Source organism: Ranitomeya variabilis, chromosome 6 (genome assembly GCF_051348905.1).
Source record: "Ranitomeya variabilis isolate aRanVar5 chromosome 6, aRanVar5.hap1, whole genome shotgun sequence".
In the NCBI taxonomy this organism is placed as follows: domain Eukaryota; kingdom Metazoa; phylum Chordata; class Amphibia; order Anura; family Dendrobatidae; genus Ranitomeya; species Ranitomeya variabilis.
Genome location: NC_135237.1, coordinates 457,908,019 through 457,935,880, shown reverse-complemented (window position 1 = coordinate 457,935,880; position 27,862 = coordinate 457,908,019). Strand labels below are relative to the sequence as shown.

At 47.9% G+C, this 27,862-nt stretch overlaps 1 protein-coding gene across 1 annotated transcript; it reads left to right on the top strand.

Annotated features, from left to right (window-relative positions):
• The first annotated feature begins 965 nt into the window (after window positions 1–965).
• On the top strand, window positions 966–16,317 carry LOC143782730 (uncharacterized). The gene is made up of 2 exons (XM_077270522.1): window positions 966–1,082; window positions 13,428–16,317. Exon 2 carries the CDS (start codon window positions 13,429–13,431, stop codon window positions 14,506–14,508), a length of 1,080 nt encoding a protein of 359 aa, XP_077126637.1. The 5' UTR covers window positions 966–1,082; window position 13,428; the 3' UTR covers window positions 14,509–16,317.
• Window positions 16,318–27,862: the final 11,545 nt, after the last annotated feature.

The window sequence follows — 27,862 nt, the reverse complement described above, 5'->3', positions numbered from 1 at the left end:
ATATATGGAGGACTATGGGGTGTATTATACTAAGCAAGCAAAATGCTGCATATTCATTGGGTGATTGGATTGTTTATGCCGGAATAAAAATCCTTGTTCTCAGCAGCACATCGCCGGTGTAAACTGTAGATGTGCTGCTGATAACATGATACTGTATGGTGATCTGTTAGTGATCGTTCTGTCCCTTTCATTCTTTCTCAGATGGTGGAAAGAGGCCGGGAAACAAGCGTCCAACGACTTCAGTATTGTCGATCACACTCGTTTAGCGGCCTGAGATCAGCGCATGTAAATACAACCGAAATGCTTCTGTATGATGTGCAATATGTTAGCATTTGGGGCCCCATTTTAAACTTTGCCTAGGGCCCCACTTTGCCTAAAACCGGCCCTGGTTGTGGTGCTAACCACTGAGCCACCATTAGTGATTCCATCCAATTTTGGATTCAAAAAGTCAAATGGTGCTCCTTCCGAGCCCTGCTATGCGTACAAACAGTGGTTTTCCTCAACATATGGGGTAAAAATTGTACAAAAATATTTGGAGTCCATTTTCTCCTGTTACCCTTGTGAAAATAAAAAAATGTGGGGCTAAAAGAACATTTTTGTGAAAAAAAATTAAATCTTCATTTTTTCCTTCCAAATTGCTTCAGTTCCAGTGACACCCCTGAAGGGTTAGTAAACTTCTTGAATGTGTTTTGAGCACCTTGTGTGGGGCAGTTTTTAGAATGGTGTCAATGTTTTGGTATTTTCTGTCACATAGGCCCATCAAAGTTACCGTAACTCAAATGTGCGTAGTTATGGCTGGTCTGGTGTAAGCAGTCCATTTGTGTAGTGAGTATCAGTGATTTACCAAGTCTTTTATTTAGGTGGAATTTAGGGCCCGGGTTTTAGGCGTGACTGTAGAGCCTGGAGGGGAAGGTCACTGCTGCACCTCACTCCAGGCTTTAGACCTGCTGAGCTAAGGCTCCAGGTGAGGCTCTAAAGGTGATAAAAGAGGGGAGTGCCAGTATAATATGAAGGAGAAGGTGAGTGCAGCTGGAAAGAACAAAGCTCTGCTTAAAAGTGACGTGCTCATTGGGACTTTAAGGGTGAGCGCTCCCATCATATCCAGCCCATGTGTGAACATTGTCCTGTACCTAGGAAAAATGTCTAGTATTGTTTGACTCTTTCTGAAGAAGTCTATTTTCATAAAGGGCTCTGTCTCTTCCAGATAATTATAGACCAGTAAGCTTTATATGCTGTTGAGGTAGTTGAGTATGTGCACTGCTATTCCCCTTTCAAAGTATGTTCCCTCTTTCAGAATTTGCTGCAGTTTTGGTGCTGTTTATTTATGCAGTGTCAAAAAAATCCTGTGTCTACTGTGCTTCTATGTGCACCTGGGGATCACCTGCGGACACTGACATTTGGTGTCTTTTAGATCCGCAGCATGTCACTTTTTTTCTCTTGTGGGTACGCATGTGGATTTTCCCTATAGACTTGCATTAATGAGGAAAATCCTTTTGTGGAAGTAAAAAATGTAAATTCGTGTCTGCTAACTTGCATAATATGTGCAGACATTCTGCAGCCAATCCGAAGGCTACTTTCACACTAGCGTTAACTGCATTACGTCGCAAATGCGTCGTTTTGCTGAAAAAACGCATCCTGCAAAAGTGCTTGCAGGATGCGTTTTTTCAGCATTGACTAACATTAGCGACGCATTTGTGACGCAATGACACACGTCGCAACCGTCCTGCGACGGTTGCGCCGTGCTGTTGCGGACTGTCGGGAGCAAAAAACGTTACACCTCCCCCACCTCCCCGCACCTCACAATGGGGCAGCGGATGCGCAGGAAAAATGCATCTGCTGCCCCCGTTGTGCGGCGGGGACAACGCTAGCGTCGGGGACCTCGGCCCGACGCTAGTGTGAAAGAAGCCTAAGGCTATGTGCACACATTGCAGGTTTGACTGTGGAATTTTCTGTGCAGATTCTGCATTTCTTGGCAGAAAACGCAGGTCAGAATCTGCGCCTTTTTTTTGGTATGTGCACACGTTGCAGATTTTTGTGCAGATTTCTTCCTTTTTTTTTTTTTTACCCCTGCAGATTTGTATTATGGAATGGGTGCAGAAACGCTGCAGATCCGCACAAAAGTAACATGGTCCTTTTTTGAATCTGCTGCGTTTTCAGTGCAGAATTTTCCGCACCATTAGGACAGCATTTTTTTTTGCCATTGATTTACATTGTACTGTAAATCACTTGCAGATCTGCAGCGTTTCTGCGCACAAAAAAAAGCGGCAGATCTGTAGGAAATCTGCAACATGTGCACAGTCTAAATGTGGGAACGTGCCCTAACGTTCTTAAAAGGTTTGTTCTGCCTGTTGTGGGGTTCCAAGCAGTTGAACCCACAAGAGTGGTGTATTGTCTGTACCAGCAGACCACGTATGTTGTGCAGAATTGTAAATCTGTGAGTCAGTCTGTGCGATGTAGAATTCCACCTGCCAGTGAGTGTCTGAAACTCTGCAGGCAAGATGTCCCTAAAATGCACCTGTTGTGTGGAGTCTGCACAGTGCAGGTATGACACATGCAGCTGCGGTGCTGAACAGCTGATTATTGCAGCTATTCGGTAAGCGCTATAGCTACTCGGATATGGAGTTATACGAGGCTTTTCACCCATCCCTAGTAAACATCTTACTAGATAAGTCTGTGTGTGTGTGGGGGTAACATAATATTAGTGGGGGGGGGGAGTTACCATCATGCTAGATGGAGGTCTGCAGGGGAGCCCTTTTTTTTGGGGGGGGGGCATCATGCCCTATGGGGGCAATAGAGATGGGTGAGAACACTATAAAGAGCTCCAGTAGGGGTAAAATAACCGCAAGTCTGAAAGTTAGGAGGCTTGTCCTTCTGTGATAAGACCTTTGCTATGGGGTCCCATGATTTCTATGTACATTCTCTCAGTGCATTATTACAATGCAGGGGCACTGGGGGTTATAAGACCGCACAATGGAAAATTATTAATGGGGCAGCACAGGAGGGTGTTTGTGTTATAAGGAGTTTCAGGGTCATTATTGGTGTCAACGGGAATTATTATAAGGAGGCACAAGGGGATATTTCAATAAATTACACTAAATGTAAGGGGGCACAAAAGAGCATTATTGCTATGGGGAACATTACTGTGTGGGAGCGCATAGGGGCACTGTTATGTGGGGCACAACATGAGGGTTCTACTAGTATATCAGGCACTGGTTACAGCATTATACAGTTTGGGAAGGGGGGATGTGAGGACGGTCCTGGAAATGCTGTAAATCAAAGTGGTCTTTGTGCTACATTTTGCAGGGACCACTAAAAAGAAAAAAATCTGGCCTGTATACCTTTTTAGTATTAAATTAACCACCATTAATGCCACCACCTTGTGTTTTACATCAATATGGCCATTTTAGGGCTTGACTTTTGTGGGATGAGTAGTACTTTTGAATGAAACCATTGGTGTTGCCATATAGTGTACTAAAAAATGGGAGAAAAATTCACAGTGCAGTAAAATTGCAAAAAAAGTGCAATAACATAATTTCTTTTGCTTTTTACCGTGTTCACTAAATACTAAAACGGACTTGCCATTATGATTCTCCAGGTCATTACAAGCTCACAGAGGGCTTAATTTTTGCGTGCCAAGCTTAGGTTTTTATTGATACCATTTTTGTGTAGATAGGATCTTTTGCTTGCCTGTTATTTTAATGCAAATTTGTGGCAACAAAAAAGTGTAGTTCTGCAATTTTGATTTTTTTTTTTCTCGTTTTGATGTTTACAGATGTGCCCTAAAAGTTGCGGGCTCATCGCCTGAGCTCACAGCAAACAGGTGGCCACATTAGATGTAACTATACATCTAAGGTGGTAAAGGGGTTAATGGCCAGGTGTAACAATACTGTCCAATATACGAACATGTACATACATGGTGTCGGCTCACTACGATTAATGAACACATGAAATCCACATGAGTCATTCAATCCTGGTGTATATGTCCCTTATCATGGGCCTCCTCCTGATGTATACGTCCCCTATTCTGTTGCTGTTCTTTAATGTGGAAAAGAAAGCGAAGCTATTCTACTCCCGTTAACTCCACTCCACTTGTATTCAACTGATGAGTGAGAGATGATTTGAGTAATCATCAGCTGCTGTGCTATAAATAAAATAAAGTGGGGGTTTCTTCCTCTGTATTTTTGATAGACAGGCAAAACTGACAGCTGCAGCTTTAGCAAGGCTGGTTATCCAGCATAAAGGAGTTCCACACTTTGTTTTGTAAATGTATTCAATAATTTAAAAAGTAGGGTTCCCCAATTTGACAACCAGCCAAGATAAAACAGGCAGCTGGGGGCTGGTATTTTTAAACTACTAAGGGGCCATGGATATTGCCTCCCCAGAAAAGGCATATCTATTAGATGCATGAATTCTGGCGCTTTGCCTGGCTCTTACCACTTACCTTGGTGGCTTTTCTTTTTTTTTTTTCTTGTAATTATAGCGCAGGCGGCGGCTGAATACTCAAATCAGCTCTTGCTGTTAACAGTTGAATACAACTTTCAACATTCTCCCCTGCTGGCGCTGAACACGGTGCAAGCAGGTGACAGTGATGTGAGCTATCTCAGCAATGGGTACTGGGGAAGAGCGAGAACAGTACCGCTGATTCCTAGGCATCGGTATGTGTGACACATGGTTGTGACATATATATATATATATATCACAAGTATTAAACACACGGACTCTATTATCTCCTGTACTAGTTTTTCCAGTATCGGAAATATCAGGATGTGTGAAAGAGCCATAGTGCTTTTGTTAGGACTTTGGGAAGGATAGTGGTGCAGTATGAAGAACAGGGGGATGTTTGATGGGAGGGGGCAGGGTGAGCTTAGAGTAGCGGCGTAATATATATATCTATATCTATCTATCTCTTGGTGTGGAGATTCCAGCAGCCTATCGGAGCGCAAAAACCATCCACAACGTCCACATACAAGGGCTTCTTTCATTGGCTGCTGAAGTCGCATGTCCCTCTCCATATAAAAAGCAGACTTGTTTTTTCAGTGCCATTTTGTCAGTCTAACAGCACAGAGAAGCTGCTACTGCTGCAAGTAGTCAAATATTTCAGCTAGGATCCAGTGTGAAATAGACCTTCCAGCGTTTATATCGTTTGGGCTTGGTGTGGGCCAGATACGGTGCCACATTTCAGAATCTGAATAGTTTCTGATAGTGTGTGAGCCACATTATTATTGCAGCAAATAAATACTGATTGGTAATTTAGTAATGTGCCACCCCAGGGGTTTGGGTAACACAGTAGTGCTGCCCTCCTCTCAGAGAGGGTAGTGCTATGCCTGGAGACAAGAGGAATCCCTTTGGCAGGTTATCCCACACACAACACATTCTAACTCCAGGCCAGTAGGGGGAGCTCAAAACCCTGTTTTAGGGGAGCTTCCTTGAGAGATATAGATCCTAGTCTGGAGGAGTAAAGTCAGGCTGAGAGAGTCTGAGAGTGAAGAGAGACTGGAAAAGAGCAGAGGAGAGATTTAGGGCTCAAGGAGGCTGTGATTGGGTCTCCTAGGAGCCAGAGCGCAGAAACTGGGCACCGGGAGCCCCAGGTTGTGGATAACTGCATGGTCCACAGCAGAACCGGAGGGCACAGGACTATACGTAAACTGCCCGTACAACACCTGAGGTATAGCAGCAGTTAGAGCTTGGAGCCACCCTGTCAGAGACCCCAAGAAAACTGCTCAAGCTGCCTATCATGCAGGTACTGTCCCAGGACAGGAGAGAAGGGGTACCTTGCCAGCAAACTACAGGGAGCAAGGGACCAGGAAAGCAGCGCATAGTGGAAGGCTCCCAACCTGACCTGCCAAGGGGATTTCTGCTTGTTTCTGGGCTGCCTGGACTCTTTCTGTACTTGTGGCCTGCTACCACCAGTAAACCAGGTAAAGACTGCAACCCTGTGTCTCCCGTTATTTACCAGCAACACATCATCCCTGCCACCTTGGGAGCCCTGGAGACCCCGCTTCACCTGTGGGAAGCGTCACCATCTTGCTGCCACAACATCACCCCAGACGACCCCTTTAAGCGGCGTCGGTCCCTATTGACCAAGAACCACAGGTGGAGTCACGAAAATACTTTCACAATTCCCTTAAGGCTATGTGCACATGTATTCTTGAGGTCTACAGATTTTTCCGCAGCAAATTTGAGAAATCCGCAGGTAAAATGCACTGCGTTTTACCTGCAGTTTCACCTGCAGTTTTACACCTGTGGATTCCTATAGAGGAGCAGGTGTAAACCGCTGCGGAATCCGCACAAAGAATTGACATGCTGCGGAATGTAAACCGCAGCGTTTCCACGTGTTTTTTTTTCCGCAGCATGGGCACAGCAGTTTCTGTTTTCCATAGGTTTACATGGTACTGTAAACTCATGGAAAACTGCTGTGGACCCGCAGCTGCAGATTTGCAGCGAAATCTGCAACATGTGCACATAGCCTAAAACATTTTTCCCCTTTAATTGAGTCCCAGGGCCAGGGACCAGGTCACAGCCATCGTGACATCCGCTTTAAGTGCAACTGGACCCAGTGCTGAGTATCCCCATTGCCCTGGTGGGTGACTCAAGTAACAGGTGACTGATGGGTCTGGGCCTAGAGTTGTGAAACTGCTTGTTGAGGAAGGGTACATCCAACATGAGTGGGGGGGAAAAAGCGTGGTTGTGGTGGAAGGGTAAATAGACATGGTGGTCAACGTGTACATTGGTTAAGTGGTAGTGTTACTGAAAGCTCTAGTGAACAGTCTCCTCCTATCCAAAGACAACTGACAAAATCTGTTACTGGACGGGCTACTGGACTCCCCTTCTTTAGAAGCTGCACAGCGGTACGCCTTGCAGATGAGGGGCAGAAAGGGCATGTGCTCCAGTGGATGGTAAGCACTGCATCAAGTGGCCTCTCTTCCTCCACCTTATCACTCACAATACAGTCCTCAGAGGTGGCACCCAAATCACCCTTGTTTCCCCCTGCTTCAAAACTCTCCAACTGAGCAAATGACTGAGGAATCGCATATGGGTGACTCTGCAGGGCTATTCACATATGCTTTTTCATGGGCATCAGAGGTCTGCTCCAAAGATTCACACAATCAATAGGAGGAAAGCATCTGCACCAATATCCAAAATTTTTCAGTTCTATACGAGACGAAGTAGGGTCTGAAAAGAATCCAGACCTTTGTCACCAGACGTTAACTCCCAGGGGGTGGAGGTGATCCTGATGACTCAGATACCTGAAGCACATGCAGACTGTACTGTGTTGTCAGGACAGGAAGAGGAAGGTCTCTCTGGGCGAGGAGTAGGAGAACAGAGACTGACAATAAGGGCTTGTTTCCACTTGCGAGAAACACGTCCGTGTCTCGCATGTGGAAACCAAGCTCTGGCGCCGGCACATTGGAGCGGAGCATGCAGCTCCATGTGTTCCTATGCGGCCGCACGCTTGGCTCTGGAGTGCCAGAGCTTGGTTTCCACATGCGAGACACGAACGTGTTTCTCGCAAGTGGAAACTAGCCCTCAGGTTGTAGATCCACTTGCTGTGAACCCAGAGGCACACAGCAGAGTAGCTCAGCAGAGGATGTGGAGGAAGAGGAATATTAGGTTACGTTGCGGCTTGCTGCACATACTGAGTGCAGTGGCGTATCTAGGGGGGCAGCCGGGGCATGTGCCCCGGGCGCAGCCGGCAGGGGGGCGCAGTCAGGCAGCCTAATTCGGTGGTCCGCAGTGTATCCCCCGGCGGCTGCATTCTGCCGCCCCTGGTCTGGGAGTCAGCTGTTCTCTGTGCCGACTGTCAAGCTGACAGCCGGCACAGAGAAGCTGCAGAGTGCCAGCTCCCAATGTTTGCAGAGGGGGGGGGGAGCCCCTGCAGAGTGGCTGCGGCAGGCAGGGAGAAATCCCTGCAGCTCCGCTGCCCAGCGATCTGTCTTCCTGCTTCCTCTTGCTTCCTCTCACACTGACGCACCGCTGGATGACATCATCATTCAGCGGCCGGCTGTGTCAGAGGAAGGCGATGGAGCTGCTGCGGCAGAGCGTGAGGAGAGGTGAGGTGTGTGTGTGTGTCAGTATTGGGTGTGTGTATCGCGCTGCAGGGGAATGTGCAGAGAAGTGAATGGTGTGTGTGTGTGGGGGGAGGAGAGGGCAATGATGGGGCTGACTGGGAGAGAGCAATGATGGGGATGGTGGAGGAGGAGAGGACAATGATGGGGCTGACGGGGGGGGGAGGGGGGCATATGTCATTGAAGGGGGGGGGGGATTGGCGCCAGAATGAATTCTTGCCCTGGGTGCCAGAAACACTAGATATAACTCTGACTGAGTGATACAACCACGAGAAGCGTCCTCAGCCTCAACTCTGGCCATGGCCAGCAGTGGTTGCAGGTGTGTATTTTGCAGGGGTGGCAAGGGTTGCCTAGGCTGGGCCTAATTTGACACAACAAAGGATGACCCAACTTGCGTTATCTGCCAACTTTGCAAAAGACAACTCAAGGCAAAAAATGCAATAATTTGACTACTACATGCATGAACAGTAATGTGTGCAATCGACATGTTAGTCTGGGAATCTAGCTGTGCTAAAATGCAGACTAATGGGCCTCTGCAACCACTGGCTGTCCTATCAACTACATCTGCTTCTTCCTCCTGTCACCATAGCAAGTGTTCTCACACAGGTCTCAGCCTGCAAAACTCCTTCCTTTTTTTTTTTTCCCCTTACAGTTGGAGTGAGAGCCTGTCTGCTGTTACAGAAATGGAGATGCCTGCTGTTTGTTTAGCCGAGCACACATCTTTCTCAATCCACCATATACATCTGCACCTCATTCATAGTCCAAGTGTCGGGTTCACCCTATCTCAGCGCAGGAGCTAGCCCTTGGTTCCACAGTTATTGTCACGTAAAATGTTTCCTCCTACACATATCAAAGCTAAGAGCTTGATCTACACCATCTCCAATCTTTTGGCCACAGAAATTCTGCCTTTCTGCCTGGTGGACACTGTTTATGAAACATAGGTCGTCGAAGTCTCCTAGTACCAGTTGCCCAGTCGCCATTAGTTCTCGAAGATAGCTGTCCCTGTGCTACACCAGCATGCCGCAGACATCACCCATTTCTTGGGGAAAAAAGTCTGCCAGGGTGCATTTCACCACTGACGCCGGAGCAGCCATGGCTCACCACAATCAGTGTTCAAACTAATATACTTTGGAGATCATTCACACAGCTCAAGAGTTGTGGACAGCTATCCAGGCTGCGTTTGAGCAATGGCTGTCTCCACTGAACCTGGAGCCAGGGAAAGCAGTGTGCAATGACTGAACCTGGTGACAGCCCTATGCTAGAGCAACCTTACACGTGCCTTGCATAGCTCACATCTTCAACCTAGTGTTACAGCAATTTCTCTACCACTCTCAGCCTGGATGCACTGCTGCAGAAAACACTGTCAGTGTGCTCACTTCCGCCATTCACAGCCTGCAGGTCATCGACTTGCATTGCTACAGAGGTCTTTTAGCCTACCAGTTAACTGATGTGATGTGCCAACGTGGTGGAATTCCACTCTGCACATTGTTGCAGCGACTGTGGCAGCTTCGATGAGCCCTGATACAGTATGTCCTTTTGCATAACTTCATCCAACGCAGAATGGACGTGGTGAATATCAGGCTTGCAAAGTTTCGAAATGGCTACCTAGATGGTTAGCAGTGATGATGCCATCATCCGCATCATTATTATGGTCATCTACATGCTGGCGCACACTTTGAATAGTCTGCAGGAGGAGGTGGTGTTCCCAGAGGAAGAAGTGGAAGCAGAGGAGGATGCAGAAGGGATAACAATATCTCCTGTACTGGTCTGTCAATGCACAGGTGGGTGCCAGGGAGAGGGGGCTCCTAGTACCAGACTGTTGATGAAGGTGCAGGAGCCAAGGAACAAATGGAGGTGGAAAAAGAGGTGATGGGCATGCAGCAGTAAGGAGGAGATGAAGAGGATAATGATCCCCACTCTGTTGCCTGTGGTTGGCAGGAGGGGAGAGAGGAGGCAAACTGTAGTGTTACCCTGCCACCAACAAACCATGTACTTGGACCTCATGGAAGCACCTGACACATGAGCGCCTTCTTGCTGCTCTATCAACATGATAAATCAACCACATTCTGAACAGGTTTTATCGTAGATACTTATCACCCAGATATCCCTAGAATTTTTTACTTCAGGCAGGTTTTAAGGGGCTAAGGCTAAGCACATTAACCCCCTCCATGACTGGAGGTATTTGAGGTATTTTTGGATTTGCTTTTGTTTTTTGCTCCCCTTCTTCCCAGAGCCATAACATATATATTTTTTTCCCATCAATATGGCCATGTGAGGGCTTGTTTTTTGGAGGGCAGGTTTTACTTTTGAACGATACCATTGGTTTTACCATGTCATGTAGAGGGGGGGGGGGGGGGGGTGAAAGTGCAAAAAAGTGCAATCCCACACTTGTTTCTTATTTTGCCTTTTTACTATGTTCACCTAATGCTAAAACTGACCTGCCGCTATGATTCTCCAGGTTATTATGAGTTCATAGACACCAAACATGTCTAGGCTTTTTTTTATCTTAGTGGTGGAAAAAAAAAATTACGCCATCTTCTGATACCCGTAGCGCCTCCATTTTTCACGATCATGGGTTGGTGAGGGCTTTTTTTTTTTTTTTTGCTTGCTGAGCTGACTTTTTTTAATGATACCATTTTGGTGCAGATACGATCTTTTGATCTCCCGTCAATGCATCTAAATGCAATGTCGCGGCGACCAAAGATTAATCTTTATTTATTTCTTTAATAAATCAGGCGATTCTGAACACGGTTGTTTTTTTTTTATGGGACGAATTTGAACCTTTATCTTTTTATATGTATTTTAAAACTTTTTTTTTTTTAAACTTTTGGCATGCTTCAATAGTCTGCTGCCATAACCTGATTGGCTATGCTACATACAGGCAATGATCAGTTCGCCTGTATGTAGCTGAATTACTCGCTTGCTATGAGCACCGACCACTGGGTTGCGCTCACAGCAAGCCGGCAGTGACATCCATAGAGGTCTCCAGGGGAACTCTGGTTGTCATGCCAACTCATCAGTGACCCACTGTAATGTGATGGGGGTCACCGGTGGGCGGATTTCCGGCACAATTGCTGGAAGCGCATGTTAAATGCTGCTGTCAGTATTTAACAGCAGCATTTAATGGGTTAAAAGCAGCAGCGGTGGAAGAAGCAATTTCTGAGTCCTTTTGACATTTTTTTTTTTTTTTTTAAAACCAACTCGTGCACCAGAATAGTCCAAGTCTTACAGGTGGTGAATGAATGGAGAGGATGGTGCAGGAGTATCTAGAACTGAATATCAATATCAGGGAGGGTTTGGACCCTTTCACATTTTGGTCTTCCAAAATGGATGAGTGACCTAAGCTTGCCTCACACATCTTGAAGGTTTTATCGTCCCCGGCAGCCAGCATTCTCTCAGAATGTGTCTACAGCACTGCTGGTGGTGTCCTGATAGATAAGCGCAGCCGGCTGTCCCCTGAAAATGTCTGCCTAGCTTTCATTGAAGATAAACAAGTCATGGATCTCCCAAGGACTTTTGCACCCCAATTGCAGACTGCACAGAGTAGGTGATATTTAATTTTTTATTTTTTTTGTGAAATGCATTTAATGTCACGTAACTGCACTCTGTGATAGCTTTACTGTGGCTTCTGTGGCTGCTGATGTTTAACACAAATTTGAGAAAACGTGAACACTCCTGGTTGGGTGTCAATCTGCTGGGTTAGCTGTAGTGGAAGATGTGTCCGTCCCAATTACACTATTTCTACTGGGGTCAAATTGATGCCACTTTTGTGGTGTAAAGCCCTAATTTGTTTAAAAGTGAACACTCCAGGTTGAGTGTCCATCTGCTGGATTGGGTGTAGTGGAAGACCTGTTGGTCCCTATTATACTATTTCAACTGTGGTGAAATTGATGCCACTTTTGTGGTGTCTGCCAATAATTTTTGGAAATGTCTCCATGTGTGTTGCCTGTAGCAGTAGGCCTCTGAGACTGTCAGGCCTCCACTTCCTTGGACTCCACTACCAGTGTTACTATCCTTACATTTTTCTGATAATGGTAGTTTACAAAACTGATATTTGTGCCACCTGAGCGTAGCTTAGCATGAAAGCAGGTAGGTGTTACATGTGGTATCAGGGCTCCCAGCAAAGGGGTCCTACAATGATCCCTGACCCACCTCATCTTACTGTGATGTTCAATTGAAAGCTGTAAACGCTATCCCAGACCCAGATACCTCATGCCTGGCTGCTGCAGTTCCATACTAAAATTTGTACTTTAGATGCATTGAGGCCACTTTTCCTGGTTTCTGTCCCTCATTTGATGTGTTTTCGTAGTGTTTGGAGCCATTATAAGGTGTTGTGCATGCGTTTTTGTTTTTTTTTGCCTGCCATTGACCTGAATGGCGTTTGGCTATGTTCGCCGAATTAATAGGCGAATATTGCAAATTCAGCGATTGTAATCTGAACTGAACATTGAAATATTCGCTCATCTCTACTAGGTAGTTGTTGTTTTTTGGCACAAGGTTAGAGGCTGGGTTTTTATAAAGCTCGGAAGTATGCATCCCCTGGCCTTTATTACACATCTCCTAGGGTGCCCAAACGTTTCCATCAGCTCATTTTTCCTATTTTGCCTAAAACACAAAGGAAGCGTGTCATCTCTAACTTTAGGCCTTTTTAAAGATCATTTAATCAACTTGCTTATCTGTTAACATTAATGGTAATTTTGCCCTGGAATATCCAAACTATTACATGCCACTATATTGCCACATGGTGACATGTCCCATTTGAAAAATTTGGCCTGGTCACTAAGGGGTTAATTGGGCATGATATCTTCTAACCACAAGTTGATCCGCAAAATGTTAACGTGTGTGTTCTGTAACTTTACCATTTTGCAAAATACTTACTCCAGTTGATCTTCAGAACCTACCAACATTTGAGCGCCTGGCAGTTGTGGTATCTTTGGCCTAGGTCTCCAAATTTACTTGTCGTATGGCCACAAACCTTGTGAGCTCACTTTGGGAAACCTGGAAATTACAAATTAACTGAACATATTCTCCTTAATATCTGCTTGAGTGTCAAACCACATCACTTTATTTAATCATTAGGGATGCATGCATGTGTTGTGACTGTTAAACAGCTGTGGTGCCGATCAGCTGATTATCAGGAGCTTTCCAGGTATCCGGGTTCCAAATGCAGCTATTCTGAAAGGGCTAAAACTATTCAGATAGCACTTATCCAAAGCTATTCGATGATCCCTATTAATCATTTCAGTCAAGGTTGACAGGATTGTTAATGCTGACTCTGCATTTAAACGTGTAGCATTTAAATTTCCAAGGCTGAAATGTATGTTTTAACTATTACAGTCTCAAATTTGTTTTTCAATATAGGATGGACAATAATTTGGAGGACTTGGCCGCACCAGTACCATCAGGCACGATTTCATCGCCTCCTGAGACTGATGCTCCAGTGGAGACTGAAACTCCACATGATATGGTGCGGCACCAGGATTCTGACTCTGGAGAGGCAAGCAGGCAACCAATGGTTGTAAGCTCCCCATCAGTGATTCAACCACCATCACAGCAGCTTGTCCCTGGGCCCATTCGGTCATATCAAAGAGGAAGGCGAAATGTACGGCATCAAGACCTTCCTCTTTTGGCTCAGGAAATTGATGTCCGAATCTTACAGCTATTAAGTAATTTCACTCCTGAGAATGATGCTGAGAGGTTTGCCCGGTCTCTTGCACCTCAAATTGAAGCTGTTCCCCGCCAGCGTCAAGGATGGCTTAGGGCTGCCCTAATAACACTCATTGATGCCAGCCAGGAAGAGAATGACCCCACCCTCCTCTATACAGTAATTGAAGACTGGAGAAGAGCACAGCATGTAAGCCAGCAACAACCTGCTGTTCAGAGCCAACACCAGACTTTGCCACCAACTCAACAGGCTCATGCTGGCCTGAGTCGACCCCAACCTTTGCTGCCAACCCAGCAGACACATGCTAGCCAGAGCCAACATCTGCCATCAACCCAGCAGACACATGCTGGCCAGACCTACCACCAACCTCTACTTTCAACCCAGCAAACGCATGCTGGCCAGAACTACCAGCAACCTCTGCTGTTAACGCAGCAGACACATACTGGGCAGACCTACCACCAACCTCTGGTTCGAACCCTTCAGCCACCTGCTGGCCACTTGTCTCATCAGGCAACCACATACCCCCACAATCAACACCCACCACCTCCCCGTTCATATTATGGTTTTCCTTTTGACACCTACCCTTATCCATCACATAACCATGCTGGTCAACAATTGGGGACAAGCTATCGTCAATTACCTTGCCCTTCATGCCCAATGCATCAATCAATTACCTCCTCACATCTGGGAACACAGTCATCAAATCAGGAAGGGGAGAGCTCCCACACTCCAATCCCTGAAGCTTTTGTTGGTCAGGGGGAATATTCCATTCTGTAAATGTAATTTTTCTCCAGGCATCGTTTGTTTTTATTCAGTTTAAATATTAAAATCGTTTTTAGTTAAATGAAGGGGCATATGGTCTTTTCCAATATGTTAGCCAACATACATCAGGAAAATAAGTCATGGCTCTGTCTTGTTTGTCGGTAGGTTGAAAGCATATGCAGTGGTAAGCTCCCTGCCATAAGAACGTACTAAATATCGGCCATGCTAATACTTCAAATGCCCAGTGCCGTGGTAACAAGGCCACCTTAAACTTCCTCCACTCCTCCTCCTCCACTCGAGCTTATTCGTGCACATCCTTTTAATGAAATGTGTGAACATTGAGCAACATGTTTGGATCATATGTAACTGGTTGCCCACCATGTTGTAAGCACTGGTGACAAATGTGTTTACTAGACTATATAATTAGAAACTTTAGTGTTTTGGGACATTGCAGGAACAGTCTCTCTCCCCTTTTGACAAGTTAGTGTTAACTTTAAGTAGCTAAAATAATTTCAATAAATGATTTGATAGACGTGTTCAGGTCACTAATTTACTTAAGTGATCTTACCTGCTAAGCAGACTTGACACTAAAATTACTCTCGCATTGTGTTCAGGCACCTGTCTGTTGGCCACATCTGGGTTTGTCTGAACCCCTCCCCTCGAAAAACCGAATTTGGGCGTATGTGCTGACAGGGCCATAGACTAGTGGTGCCAAGAGCAAATGTTCGCTCTGACGTTCGGGCGTTTGTCTACTGGAGACTACCACCCAGATGCAGTCTACTACGTTTGAGTGTCTGCCTCCAGTAGGCATACATGCCCAAAAACTATAATGCTGCCATCAGAGCGAACGTGTGCTGTTGGTACCATAATAGTCTGTAATCCAGTCAGCACATACGCCCGAATCGCATTTTGCTTGCGGCTTAGGACTCAAGCCCCAATAAGGCCAACAAACAGGTGCCTAAATGCAATGTGAAAGTACCCGAATATGTTATAAGTGGTGGGAGCTTGTTTCTAGGATGTCCCATCTGGTAGTTTGAATGTAAGCAGTCATGTTCCCACATTAAAGTTAGACAGATATTGGGGTATTGAGCAATTCACTGTATTTTGTTCCACAAGGTTTGATGTTGCAACTTCCTTCATACATCACTATACACTAAATGGTGACTGGAAGCTTGGTCTACAACTTTCATTGGGAGCCTGCTCTGTCAGTGAATGCACAGCCTGATTGCAATCTGACAAGGTATTCTGCTAGCCACCAGACACTGTATACTGACAACTGTTGATCCAACCACAATGCAACTGTCACTCAATTTATTCTGACATGGTATGGATTTGTTTCATTTTCTTCCATGAGCTTGGTGGCCACTACAGGTGTCTGCTACTGTAGGAACCCCCGCCAACCTTCTGTATCAATATATCCAAGGGAATGTTGTTTGAGGACCTGAGTGTTAACATTTCAAGCTAACAAATCACAAGCCTATAAATGTTCAGAATTAGATGACTGCATACAGAAGAAAATACAAGGGTCACTGGAAATGTAGATGTTGAACCACAAGTCTGCATGGTCACCAGGGTAAAATATGTATGTGGTTGGTCAACACATGTTATGCACTTGACAACCTTAAATTTAATAGTGACCACTCATGCAGAATGATCAGAGCACACAAGTGCACTTCATGTGTGGAACAGTGTATTGGCGAAGCTATGAAGGCAAGACATGTTAATGGACGAACACATGTTAGTACTAAGTGTTACTGCTTAACTTACAAACCCTTTACTTGTATGTTTTTTGTTTTTTTTCTAATTAAAGTGTAGAACTTTTTATTGCGGTATTTGTTGTTGTTTCTTTAAGAAAACAAAGCCTTTTCTATTCGCCACGACAGCACCCACTGAGAGAGGGGATCCGCCCCTAGGAACAGGAAACCTACAGAGAGATAAAAGGGGCGGCCCCCCCTCGCTCCTCAGTTGGTTTCCTGTTCCTAGAAGGAAGCCCACAGAGAAGATCTCTGTAGACACTGTACAGCGGTGTCTGAGAAGAGGAAAAACTCGCCTGGATGCCGCCTGTGCGTCTCTGCTGAGCGGCAGGGGCTCCAGAGCGAGTAGAAGCAGAGTCGGGGATTCCTGTTGGTTCCCTCCTCGTCTGCACCGGCCAAATAGTGGGGCCTGGAAAGCTCCAACGATCTCCCTGCTGGGACATCGTTGTGGAAGGAAGACCATGGCGGTATGGTTACCTGAGATCCCGGTCTGGAAGGTGTGGCGCGGAACAGCGGTGGCTCCCCCCGGTCCCTCAGGTACGATGCGTGGGGTTGTAATGCCGGAAAAATGCGGCAGACGCCGGCGCATGCGCAGTGCGTCCGGAATCCCGGATGTAGTATGGCCGACCCCCGGAGGTCGGCATTGCATTTCCGGGGGAACCGCCATATTGGATTCCTCCTGGCGGTGTTCGCAGGTGTCCTGGTGCAGGTAATTAAAAAAAAAAAAATGGGTTGCAGCTGCGGGGGCTGAGATTGATAGCCCACACTATAAAAGTCTGATAGGAGTGGAGCAAGGGGCAGAAAGGGTTTACACCAGTATCCTGTAAGAGACGTTACCCCTTTGAGGACGAAGATTTAAACACCTGGACTAAAGTTCCAAAGGTCGATGCGGCTGTCGCATCCACTTCCCGCCGTTCTTCCCTACCAGTGGAAGATTCAGGCTCCTTATCTGATCCCATGGATAGGAAATCGGATGCACTTTTGAAAAAATCGTGGGAGGCCTGTGTCACTGCATTTAGGCCGGCAATCTCCACCACATGTACCAGTAGATCTATGCTGGTTTGGTTAGACCAGCTGGACCAGAATATCAAGAATGGTATATCTAGAGAGAAATTGAGGGCATCCATCCCCTTAATTAAGAGCGCTGCGGCATTTATATCCGATGCCTCCGTGGATTCTCTCCGCCTGGCGGCCAGGACAGCCAGCCTCGCAAATACTGCCCGCCGAGCCTTATGGTTAAAGAACTGGAAGGGGGATGCCCAGTCCAGATCCAAGTTGTGTGCCATACCCTGTCAGGGTGAGTACCTCTTTGGAACTATTCTGGATGAGATACTCACTAAGGCGGGTGAGCGTAAAAAAGGTTTTCCTAATCCCTTTGTTCCTGCTTACAGAAGGGCATTTAGGAGGCCAGCATTTGGCAGAAAGGGAAGCTTTAAAGAGCAATGGAGGAACAAAGACTTCAGGCAGAAAGGCAATTTGTTTAACAAACGTCCCTTCAAACCAGCTGAAAAATCCCGAGAACCCTATTCCACCAGTGGGCGGTAGACTACTGGGATTTATCAATCAGTGGAGAGAAATAACTATCAACCCATGGGCCATAAAATTAATATCCTCAGGCCTTACTCTAGACTTCATCCGAAAACCTCCGGATTCCTTTCGGCTCACCTCCCTAAAGTCCAAACTACAACAAGAAGCATTGGAAGTAGAAGTCAAGTCCCTTCTTGCAAAACGGGTCTTAATAGAGGTTCCGTCATCTCAAACCGGGCAGGGGTTCTACTCCCCCTTGTTTCTGATTACAAAACCTGACGGATCCTATAGAACTATTTTTAATTTGAGAAATCTAAATATGTTCATAAAACCCACAACATTTAAGATGGAATCCATTCGATCAGCCATTAAAAATTTGTTCCCTAACTGTTACATGGTAGTACTTGATCTCAAGGATGCTTATTATCATCTTCCCATACACCAGTCGCACCAGCAGTTTCTTCGGGTAGCAGTAGTTATAGACGGTCAAGTTCGTCATTTTCAATATAGAGCAATGCCCTTTGGTCTGTCTATGGCTCCTAGAGCCTTTACTAAGTTGCTTTTGGAAGTAATGTCCTTCCTACGGTTAAAAGACACATTGGTCATCCCATATCTGGACGACCTACTAATTGTGGGGAAAAATTTCTTACAGTGTGAGCAAAGGTTGGAGGAGGTGGTATCCTCTTTACAAAGGCTGGGTTGGATTATTAACTGGGAAAAATCCAGACTCCAACCCGTCACTTGTCAGAAATTTTTAGGTCTCCTCCTGGATTCAGTAGACCAAAAATGTTGGTTGCCTGATGATAAAAAGTATTCGATAATTAGTAAAGTAGATTTAGCTATCAAAAAGCGTAATATGTCACTGAGAAATGCCATGTCATTGTTAGGTTCACTATCATCATGTATCCCTGCGGTTAAATGGGCTCAATTCCATACTAGGCAGCTGCAAAAATTGGTATTGCAGGAAGACACAAAAGATAGGGTACATTTAGATCGAACAATTTTCTTAACGGCAGAGGTAGTACACTCCCTTACATGGTGGTTAGATTGGGGAAATCTATCAGAGGGGGTACCATGGGTCATCACCCCTTCTGCCGTAGTAACCACGGATGCTAGTCCGGAGGGCTGGGGAGCACATTTTGGTGATCAGGTGGTTCAGGGCCTTTGGTCCAGGTCAGAGTTAGCTAATTCTTCTAATGTAAAAGAATTAAGAGCCATATATTATTCCCTACTCCACTTTCTTCCCCAGCTACGAGGCTCTCACACAAGGGTCCTCTCAGACAACACCTCGGCAGTAGCCTATTTAAATCGTCAAGGAGGTACACGATCAGAAAATCTTATGAGAGTCTCTTCGGACATCATGACGTTAGCCGAAAGTCATCTGTTGTCCTTGTCAGCGGTGCACATCAGAGGTATAGACAACATCCGTGCCGATTTCCTCAGTCGCCATACCCTTCATCAAGGGGAATGGATGCTCAGCAGAGAGATTTTCCGGCAGATAACAGACCGATGGGGCATGCCACAAATAGACCTATTCGCAACAAGGTCCAACCGTCAGGTCAAAACATTTGCTTCCCTTTGCAGACTGGACAACCCCGACATATTCGATGCCCTTCAGGTACCATGGACATTCGACCTGGCCTACGCATTCCCTCCATGGAATCTATTACCTATAGTAATAAGAAAAATAAGGGAGGAGGGGGCAAGAGTTCTGTTGGTGGCCCCATTCTGGCCCAAAAGGCCATGGTTCTCCTGGCTCAGGGCAATGTCGACTACAGACCCTTGGATCCTGCCTCAGACCAAGGACCTGTTGTCTCAGGGACCGTTTCTCCATCCTCGGGTAAAAGGCATGAATCTGACGGTATGGAATTTGAAAGGCACTTACTAACTCTAAGGGGTTTTTCCAGTGGGCTTATAGATACTCTTATGAAGAGTAGAAAGCCTTCCACTACCCAAATCTATGTCAGAGTTTGGAAAAAATTCCTTAAATTTCATACTGCACAACTTTCCGCTGAAGTTCCTATATTTGCAATATTGGAGTTCTTGCAAAAAGGACTTGAATTAGGACTGTCGGTAAATACTCTAAGAGTCCAGGTTTCAGCTCTAGGAGCCCTCTTTAGTTATGATGTGGCGGGAGATAGATGGGTTTCTCGTTTTATATCAGCATGTGAACGATCAAAACCTATTCATATACCACAGGTGCCTCAGTGGGATCTATCTCTGGTCCTAGATGCCTTGACACAAAGCCCGTTTGAGCTGCTACATGAGGCCTCATTAAAGAACATCTCGCTAAAAACAATACTGTTAGTAGCGTTAGTATCCGCTAGAAGGGTGAGTGATCTCCATGCCTTGTCTATTGACCCTCCTTATCTATCCGTGACATCTGATAGAATAATTTTAAAGACGGACCCTTGTTATCTCCCTAAGGTAGCCACTAGTTTTCACAGATCCCAGGAGATCCTGTTACCTACCTTCTATGAAGACCACTCGACTCCAGAAGAAGCCAGGCTTCATACCCTAGATGTTAAGAGAACTATTCTAGCCTACTTAGAGAGGACTAGGGACTGGAGGAAGAGTAGGGCTCTCTTTGTCTCTTTCCAGGGAAAAACCAAGGGTTCCAGAGTTACAAAGAACACGCTATCACGCTGGATTAGAGATGCCATTATCCTGGCGTATAAAGCTGGAGGAAGAGATCCTCCAATGCATGTGGGAGCACACTCCACAAGAGCCGTGTCGACCTCCTGGGCAGAAAGGGCGAACGTGCCGATAGATCTTATATGTAAGGCTGCAACTTGGTCTTCACCAAACACCTTCTATAGACATTATAGATTAGATCTGTCTGCTGCTTCTGACCTGACCTTTGGGGTTTCGGTTCTTGATTCAGTTAACCCACCCAGTATATAGTCTCTGAAAATCTCTCAGTGGGTGCTGTCGTGGCGAATAGAAAATATCGGATTACGTACCGGTAATGCTCTTTTATAGAGCCCACGACAGCACCCATTCGATTCCCTCCCTTTTCTTTATTTAGTTGCACGTGGTGTCTTAATAGGGAGATGTATATAATAGAATAATATGGTATGAGGTTGTAAATATGTATATATGCCTAAACCTAATAAGACTAAAAAACCTGGCGGCGGTTCCTCCTTTTTCTCTGTAAAACAACTGAGGAGCGAGGGGGGGCCGCCCCTTTTATCTCTCTGTAGGTTTCCTGTTCCTAGGGGCGGATCCCCTCTCTCAGTGGGTGCTGTCGTGGGCTCTATAAAAGAGCATTACCGGTACGTAATCCGATATTTCATTTTCAAAAATAACTTAGCTAGCAACCCACATTAAGGGTCCACATTGGATTGTGAATCACTAAATACCTGAAACGCTTGCCTAATTGCCAGGCTATGTGCACACGCTGCGTATTTTTCTGCGGATCTGCAGCGTTTCCGCAGCTGCGGGTCCGCAGCAGTTTCCCATGCGTTTACAGTACAATGTAAGTGCAGCGCCCCAGAGTCCTGGTCGTTGCAGTGCTGTGGCTCCGCCACTATGGGGAGCTATGGTACGTCTGATTGCACTAAAGGAGTTTCTCTGATCAGGTAACACCTCACTACACTTCACACTCCGGCCACCAGGGGGGGTGGTCCTATCTAGTAGGCCACTCCTCACACTCTGGTAAAACTGGGGGTTGGACAGGAAGACAGTGAGAAGTAGCTGGGAAGAGCTAGTGAGAGGACCTGTCAGGGATGGGATCCTGACAGAATCCTCAGAGCAGAACTAACCAGTGCACAACGGGAATACAGTAAAAGAGGAATTGGGACCAGAAGGAGTCGTGCTGTTAGACCGAGGCAACATCCTTCTGAGGCGCAAACAGTCGGTGGCCGGAACGCCAAGCAAGTAAGAGACTTTAAGTACTACTGCAAACCACGGCAGGACAGCCAATTAAAGGTTGGCTGTCTCATTTAACACCTAAGCAGACAACGGAGGCAGCTGTGGGAGAGGGGCGACTCTAGGGTCCCGGAAGAACTCCAGGCCTACCCCGTCATACGGGTGCGTCCTACCATATTATCTGGGGGACGGAGAGAACGAACATCAGAGACAGACAGATTCAGTTGTGAGGACTATCCCGGGAGCTCAGCAGGGAAGGACTACAACACCCAGCGCTAGAAGGTAGCCACTGATTCCCACCTGTAAAGAGAACTCCTGATATGCCTTTGGACCGGCCGGTCTCTGACAGCCCGGTGGACAGCGCTCTGGACTGAGGTCTCAAAACCCTTCAGTAAAGAGACTGCAACCTGGTGTCCTCGTTATTTACTGCACCGCACCATCTATATTCGTCACATTGTTCACTGTGCGCCCCTCGGCAGGGTCACGGACCGGGGCCTAGCCACCGTGACAACCCCAGAGCAGAGACTCAGAGGCCCGGTACCGGGTACCCCTCGGCCCTGCGGCGGTGGGGGCGCTACAACTTGGCGTCACGAACAGGATCTACTTAAGCCTGAAGAATCAGGTCATGTGTGTCTTGGAACTGTGATTTATTGTGCTTGGACTGTGTATTGCCATTTACCGCCAAAATTCGCCATTGCTGCGCACGGAGGGAGGAGCCTTAGCTTCGTGGGCGGAACCAGCCAAAAGAAGCGCGGAACGGAAAGCGCAGTAAGGCGCCAATCCCGGAAGAGGAACTCCGACCTCCAGCAGGTTAGTGGGAGGAAGGGACAGCCATGTCCGAGTCGGGAGGAGAGGAGGTGGCGGCCGCAGCCGCGGACACAGGGGCAGCTCCGGTCCCCGCAGCGAGTGAAGCCGCGGCCCTAATACCACCGCCGGTTGCCGCAGAACCCGCTGTCCCCCTCAGCCAGTCGGACACTGCCGCTAACACAAAAGCCATAATGCCCTTCTCCATGCCGTACCTGCCCGGAGCGGCCTGGCTCCCACGATACTCTGGGGAGTCGCATACATTCACTGACTTTAAAGAAGGGCTCTGCAGCCTGCTTGAGTTCTATCCCCTGACAGAGCCTCAGAAGGTTCATATGATAACCGGCCAACTCTTTGGGGCGGCTCTGAGAGAATTGAAGTCATGGCCCGCCGAGGATAAGGGAACTGCACAGCAGGTTTTTGCAAAGCTTAAAGCCACCTTCGATACTCGCACTGCTACAGAAATTAAACTGACTTTCTATGGATGCAAACAAAGGCCGCAGGACAGCTTACGGGACTATGCCCTTACTCTCCAAGAGGCGATGCAGGCCTTTAAGCAGAGTGACCCCGGCAGCGTGCAGGATGAGGATAAACTCCTGAAAGAGCGGTTCATTGAGGGGCTCCTGTGCAGTCACCAGCGGGGCCAATTGCACTTCCTGGCCATGCAAAATCCAGACTTGACTTTTGCGCAATTCAAGGATAAAGCTATCCAGGCATTGCAGGAGCGACAGCCCAGCCGCGCAATACGACCCAGGCGCCCCGCTCTCACATACCACCAGGAGGTGGCATCGGATACCCCAGTTGCCGCGGAGGCCGACGCCCAGAGCTTCGAGGACGACTCCCCTGCAGGACTTCGCCTCCAGATGCAAGAGCTAAGGCTAGTTTCACACTAGCGTTAACTGCAATACGTCGCAAATGCGTCGTTTTGCCGAAAATACGCATCCAGCAAAAGTTCTTGCTGGATACGTTTTTTCGTCATAGACTAACATTAGCGACGCATTTGCGACGCATTGCAAAACGTTGCGTCCGTTTTGCGACGTTTGGGCGTGTGGTAGCGGACCGTCGGGAAAAAAAAACGTTACATGTAACGTTTTTTGCTCCCAACGGTCCGCTTTTTCCGACCGCGCATGCACGGCCGGAACTCCGTCCCCACCTCCCCGCACTTCCCCGCACCTCACAATGGGGCAGCGGATGCGTGGGAAAAATGCATCCGCTGCCCCCGTTGTGCGGCGGAGACCACGCTAGCGTCGGGAACGTCGGCCCGACGCACAGCGACGGGTTGTTCCCGACGCTAGTGTGAAAGTAGCCTTACCAAGAGCGTTGCTGCCCTAGCCCGGACGGTGCAGGCCCTACAGGAGGCCCCCAAAGAAAAGATCCAGCTAGCCTCCGGACCAGAAGATGTCCCCTGGACGCGACAGAAGAGGACCCCACCAACCAGAGGCCGGGACAGCGATCGCTTCCATCAGGACGGACGACCTATCTGCCGCCGATGTCACCAGGTGGGCCACCTTGCAAGGTACTGTCCTTTAAACGAGCAACCCCTGGGGCAAAGGGCCAACCCCCAGGAGTAGGACGATCAGGCCCGCAGCATTGGAGAACCAAGTATATTGGAGGACGACCAATTCTCCCTGTAGTGATTGATGGAATCCCCTTGAACGCTTTGCTGGACACCGGTTCTCAGGTGACGACTATACCTTACGTGCTTTATAAACGGTATTGGGAGGACACTGATATTACTCGTGGTCCTGACGATGATTTCACCATAATAGCCAGTAATGGTCAGCCGTTGCCACAAGTGGGGTATAAGGAGGTCACCATCAAGGTGGGGCGGGTGGAATTGAAAGCCCAAGGGATTGTGATTGTTGATATTGATCGTCGAGAATGTAATCCCATGATGACTCTTGGTACTAATGTTATAGAAAATTGTCTTGCAGAAGTTATTGTTTTGTTGCAACAGGTGGCAGAAACCGCTGGCCACAGTGAGCAACGTGCCCTGCAGAGGGAAATCAGAGCTCTGATGCAGAGACAGCAGGTAGAGCTGACTGGTGGTGAGATTGGTCGTGTCACTGTGAGTGATTCAAACCCCATCGCGATACCCCCCAGGAGTGAGATGTTAATATGGTGTCGGGCAGCCATAGGCCTCAGGGGTAAGGACTACCAGGCCTTGGTAGAACCCGTATATTCAGACAATAGGCCTACTGTCCTGACAGCCCGGGGGGTGGTCGACGTCCGCCAGGGTAGAGTGCCCGTACGTGTCCTCAATTGTGGGGAGGAAGAGGTTCACCTCACCAAGTATACCACGCTCGGCAAACTGTTCACTGTCAATAATAGTGTGATACAGACACCTGAACCCTTGGTCCTGTCAAACGTGGCGGAGAACAAAGGTTCTGCAGAGCACTCGAAAGACTGGTGTCGGGAATTGCATGTGGGCACTGACTCTACCCCATCCCATCAAAAACAGGGGGCCTACAGGGTGGTACACGAGTACGAGCAGGTATTCAGCAAACACCCCTTAGATTTTGGGCATGTGAAAGCGATCCAACATCACATCCCCACGGGAGATCACCGACCCATAAAAGAGAGATATCGCCCTGTACCCCCAGCTCATTACCAGTGTGCCAAGGACATGTTGCGGGAAATGAAGGAGGCTGGGGTGGTGAGAGACAGCTGTAGCCCCTGGGCAGCTCCGTTAGTCCTTGTTAAAAAGAAAGATGGTACAATGAGGATGTGTGTTGATTACAGGCAGTTGAATCGCATTACACATAAGGACGCATACCCACTGCCCAGGATAGAGGAGTCTCTGGCTGCCTTAAAATCTGCTAACTACTTCTCTACCTTAGATCTCACCAGTGGGTACTGGCAGGTTCCTGTAGCGGAGGCGGACAAAGAGAAGACGGCCTTCACGACACCAATGGGTCTCTGTGAGTTCAACTACATGCCCTTCGGACTGTGCAATGCTCCCGGAACATTCCAGAGGATGATGGAGTGCTGCCTAGGACACATGAACTTTGAAACTGTGCTGCTGTATTTGGATGATGTCATTGTCTTCTCTAAGACCTACGAAGACCATCTGAAGCACCTGGCCGAGGTGTTTGAAGCCCTGTCCAACTTCGGCTTAAAGGTGAAACCGTCCAAGTGTCATCTGCTGAAACCTAAAGTGCAGTACCTGGGCCATGTGGTGAGCGCTGAAGGAGTGGCCCCAGACCCCGACAAGGTCACAGTGATCAAGGACTGGCCAAAGCCTAGTGACCTCCACGAAGTCCGGCAGTTCCTCGGGTTGGTAGGTTACTACCGGAGATTCATTAAGGACTTCACCAAGAAGGCCGCACCCTTGCAAAACCTGCTGGTGGGCCAACCAAAGAAGACCAAGGGGAGGAAAACCCCCTTTGATTGGAACGAGGAGCTGGAGGAATCCTTCACCTGTTTGAAGTCGGCACTGACGGGAGAAGAGGTACTGGCTTACCCCGAATATGATCAACCGTTTGTGCTGTACACAGATGCCAGTAATGTGGGATTAGGAGCCGTGCTGTCCCAGGTTCAGAACGGCAAAGAAAGGGTGATCGCTTACGCCAGCAGGAAACTCCGTCCCACAGAAAGGAACCCTGACAACTACAGTTCCTTTAAACTGGAATTCCTGGCCCTCATCTGGGCAGTGACAGAGAGGTTCAAACATTACCTGGCCTCCGCGAAATTCACCGTCTTTACGGATAACAATCCCCTAACGCATCTGGATACTGCCAAACTCGGAGCCTTGGAACAGCGATGGATGGCCCGGCTGTCCAACTACGATTTCACCATCAAGTACCGGGCAGGACACCAGAATGCCAATGCCGATGCCTTGTCCCGAATGCCCAATTTGCCAGAAACGGGAGAAGACCTGGAGGCACTTGAAGAGGTGGAGCTGCCTGCATTCCATCACCCCAAAGCCAATCAGAACTCTCATCATGTGAAGAACAGGCACAAGAACCAACCAGATGCCACGCTGAATCCCCTGCCTCATCACGGGTGGGCAGAAACCCAGGATGGTGACCCCGCGGTCCGTCGGGTGAAAGAGCTCTTGACGCAGGCAGGGTTGCATCCCGGCCCAGATGATCCACAGGAAACCCAACAGCTGTGGAAGGGGAGAAGCAAACTGTTTATCCATGATGGCAAGCTGTGCAGGAGGAGCATCGACCCACGTACTCATGAATTGGTGTGGCAGATAGTGGTGCCAAGGCGAGATGCGCCCATGGTTCTGGGAGCCTACCACGATGGAGCCGGACACTTCGGATGGAGGAAGCTAGAGAGGCTACTCCGAGGGAGGTTCTATTGGATTGGCATGAAGAGAACCATTGAGAAGTGGTGTCGGGAGTGTGGTCCATGTAGTCTGCGCAGATAGGACCGTGACAGTCAACGGGCTCCCCTGCGGCCTATCATCACCAAACGGCCGCTTGAACTGGTCGCGCTGGATCATGTGAAGCTGACACCTAGCCGGTCGGGCTATATCTACGCCCTTACCATCGTGGACCACTACTCCAGGTTTTTGGTGGTTGTACCTGTCAAGGATCTAACGGCCAGGACTGCCGCCAGGGCCTTCCAGCAGCACTTTTGTAGGCCCCATGGCTACCCAGAGAAGCTACTGACCGATCAGGGACCTGCATTCGAAGCAGAAGTGTTTCAAGAATTCTGCCAACTGTACGGGTGCAGGAAGATCAGAACCACACCGTACCATCCTCAAACCAACGGGATGTGCGAGAAGATGAATCAAGTGGTAATCGATTTATTGAAGACCTTGCCTGTGGAGGAACAGAACCTGTGGCCGATAAAGTTGCCTGACTTGGTGGATATGTACAATCACATCCCAGTAAGTTCCACCAACTGTACTCCAGCGTACCTGATGCGAGGAAGATCTAGTCGGTTACCCGTTGATCTGGACATGGGGGTCCTAGTGCCCGAAGATACCTCGCCGGATGCAGATTGGGATGCAGAAAGGCAGCGAAGGTACCGCAAAGTACAGGAGAGTGTAGAAAGAAGTCTCGCCCAGGCTAGGCAGAAACAAGAAAGGGACTACAACCAACACGCTACTGCGATTCCCCTGTCACCTGGTGAGCAAGTACTTAAACGAAAGAGGAGATTACACAAGCTCGATGACCAATGGGAAGCGGAACCGTATGCCATCCGACTTCGACAACACGAAGGTCTGTCTCATCAGCAAGGACAGAGGGGAGACCTCAACAGCGGTATCCAGGGATCACCTTAAGGTCTGACCCGATAAGTTGAGAGAGAGGGACACGGCCCCAAGAATCTCTCCGCCGGTGGAAAAAGAGAAGATGATCCATACCGTCCTTGGTGACTTTCCCCAGTCCTGGACTCAGATAAATCAGGCCATCGTGGTACCTGTTCTAACGTTTGAACAGCCGGACCCACCAGAAGCG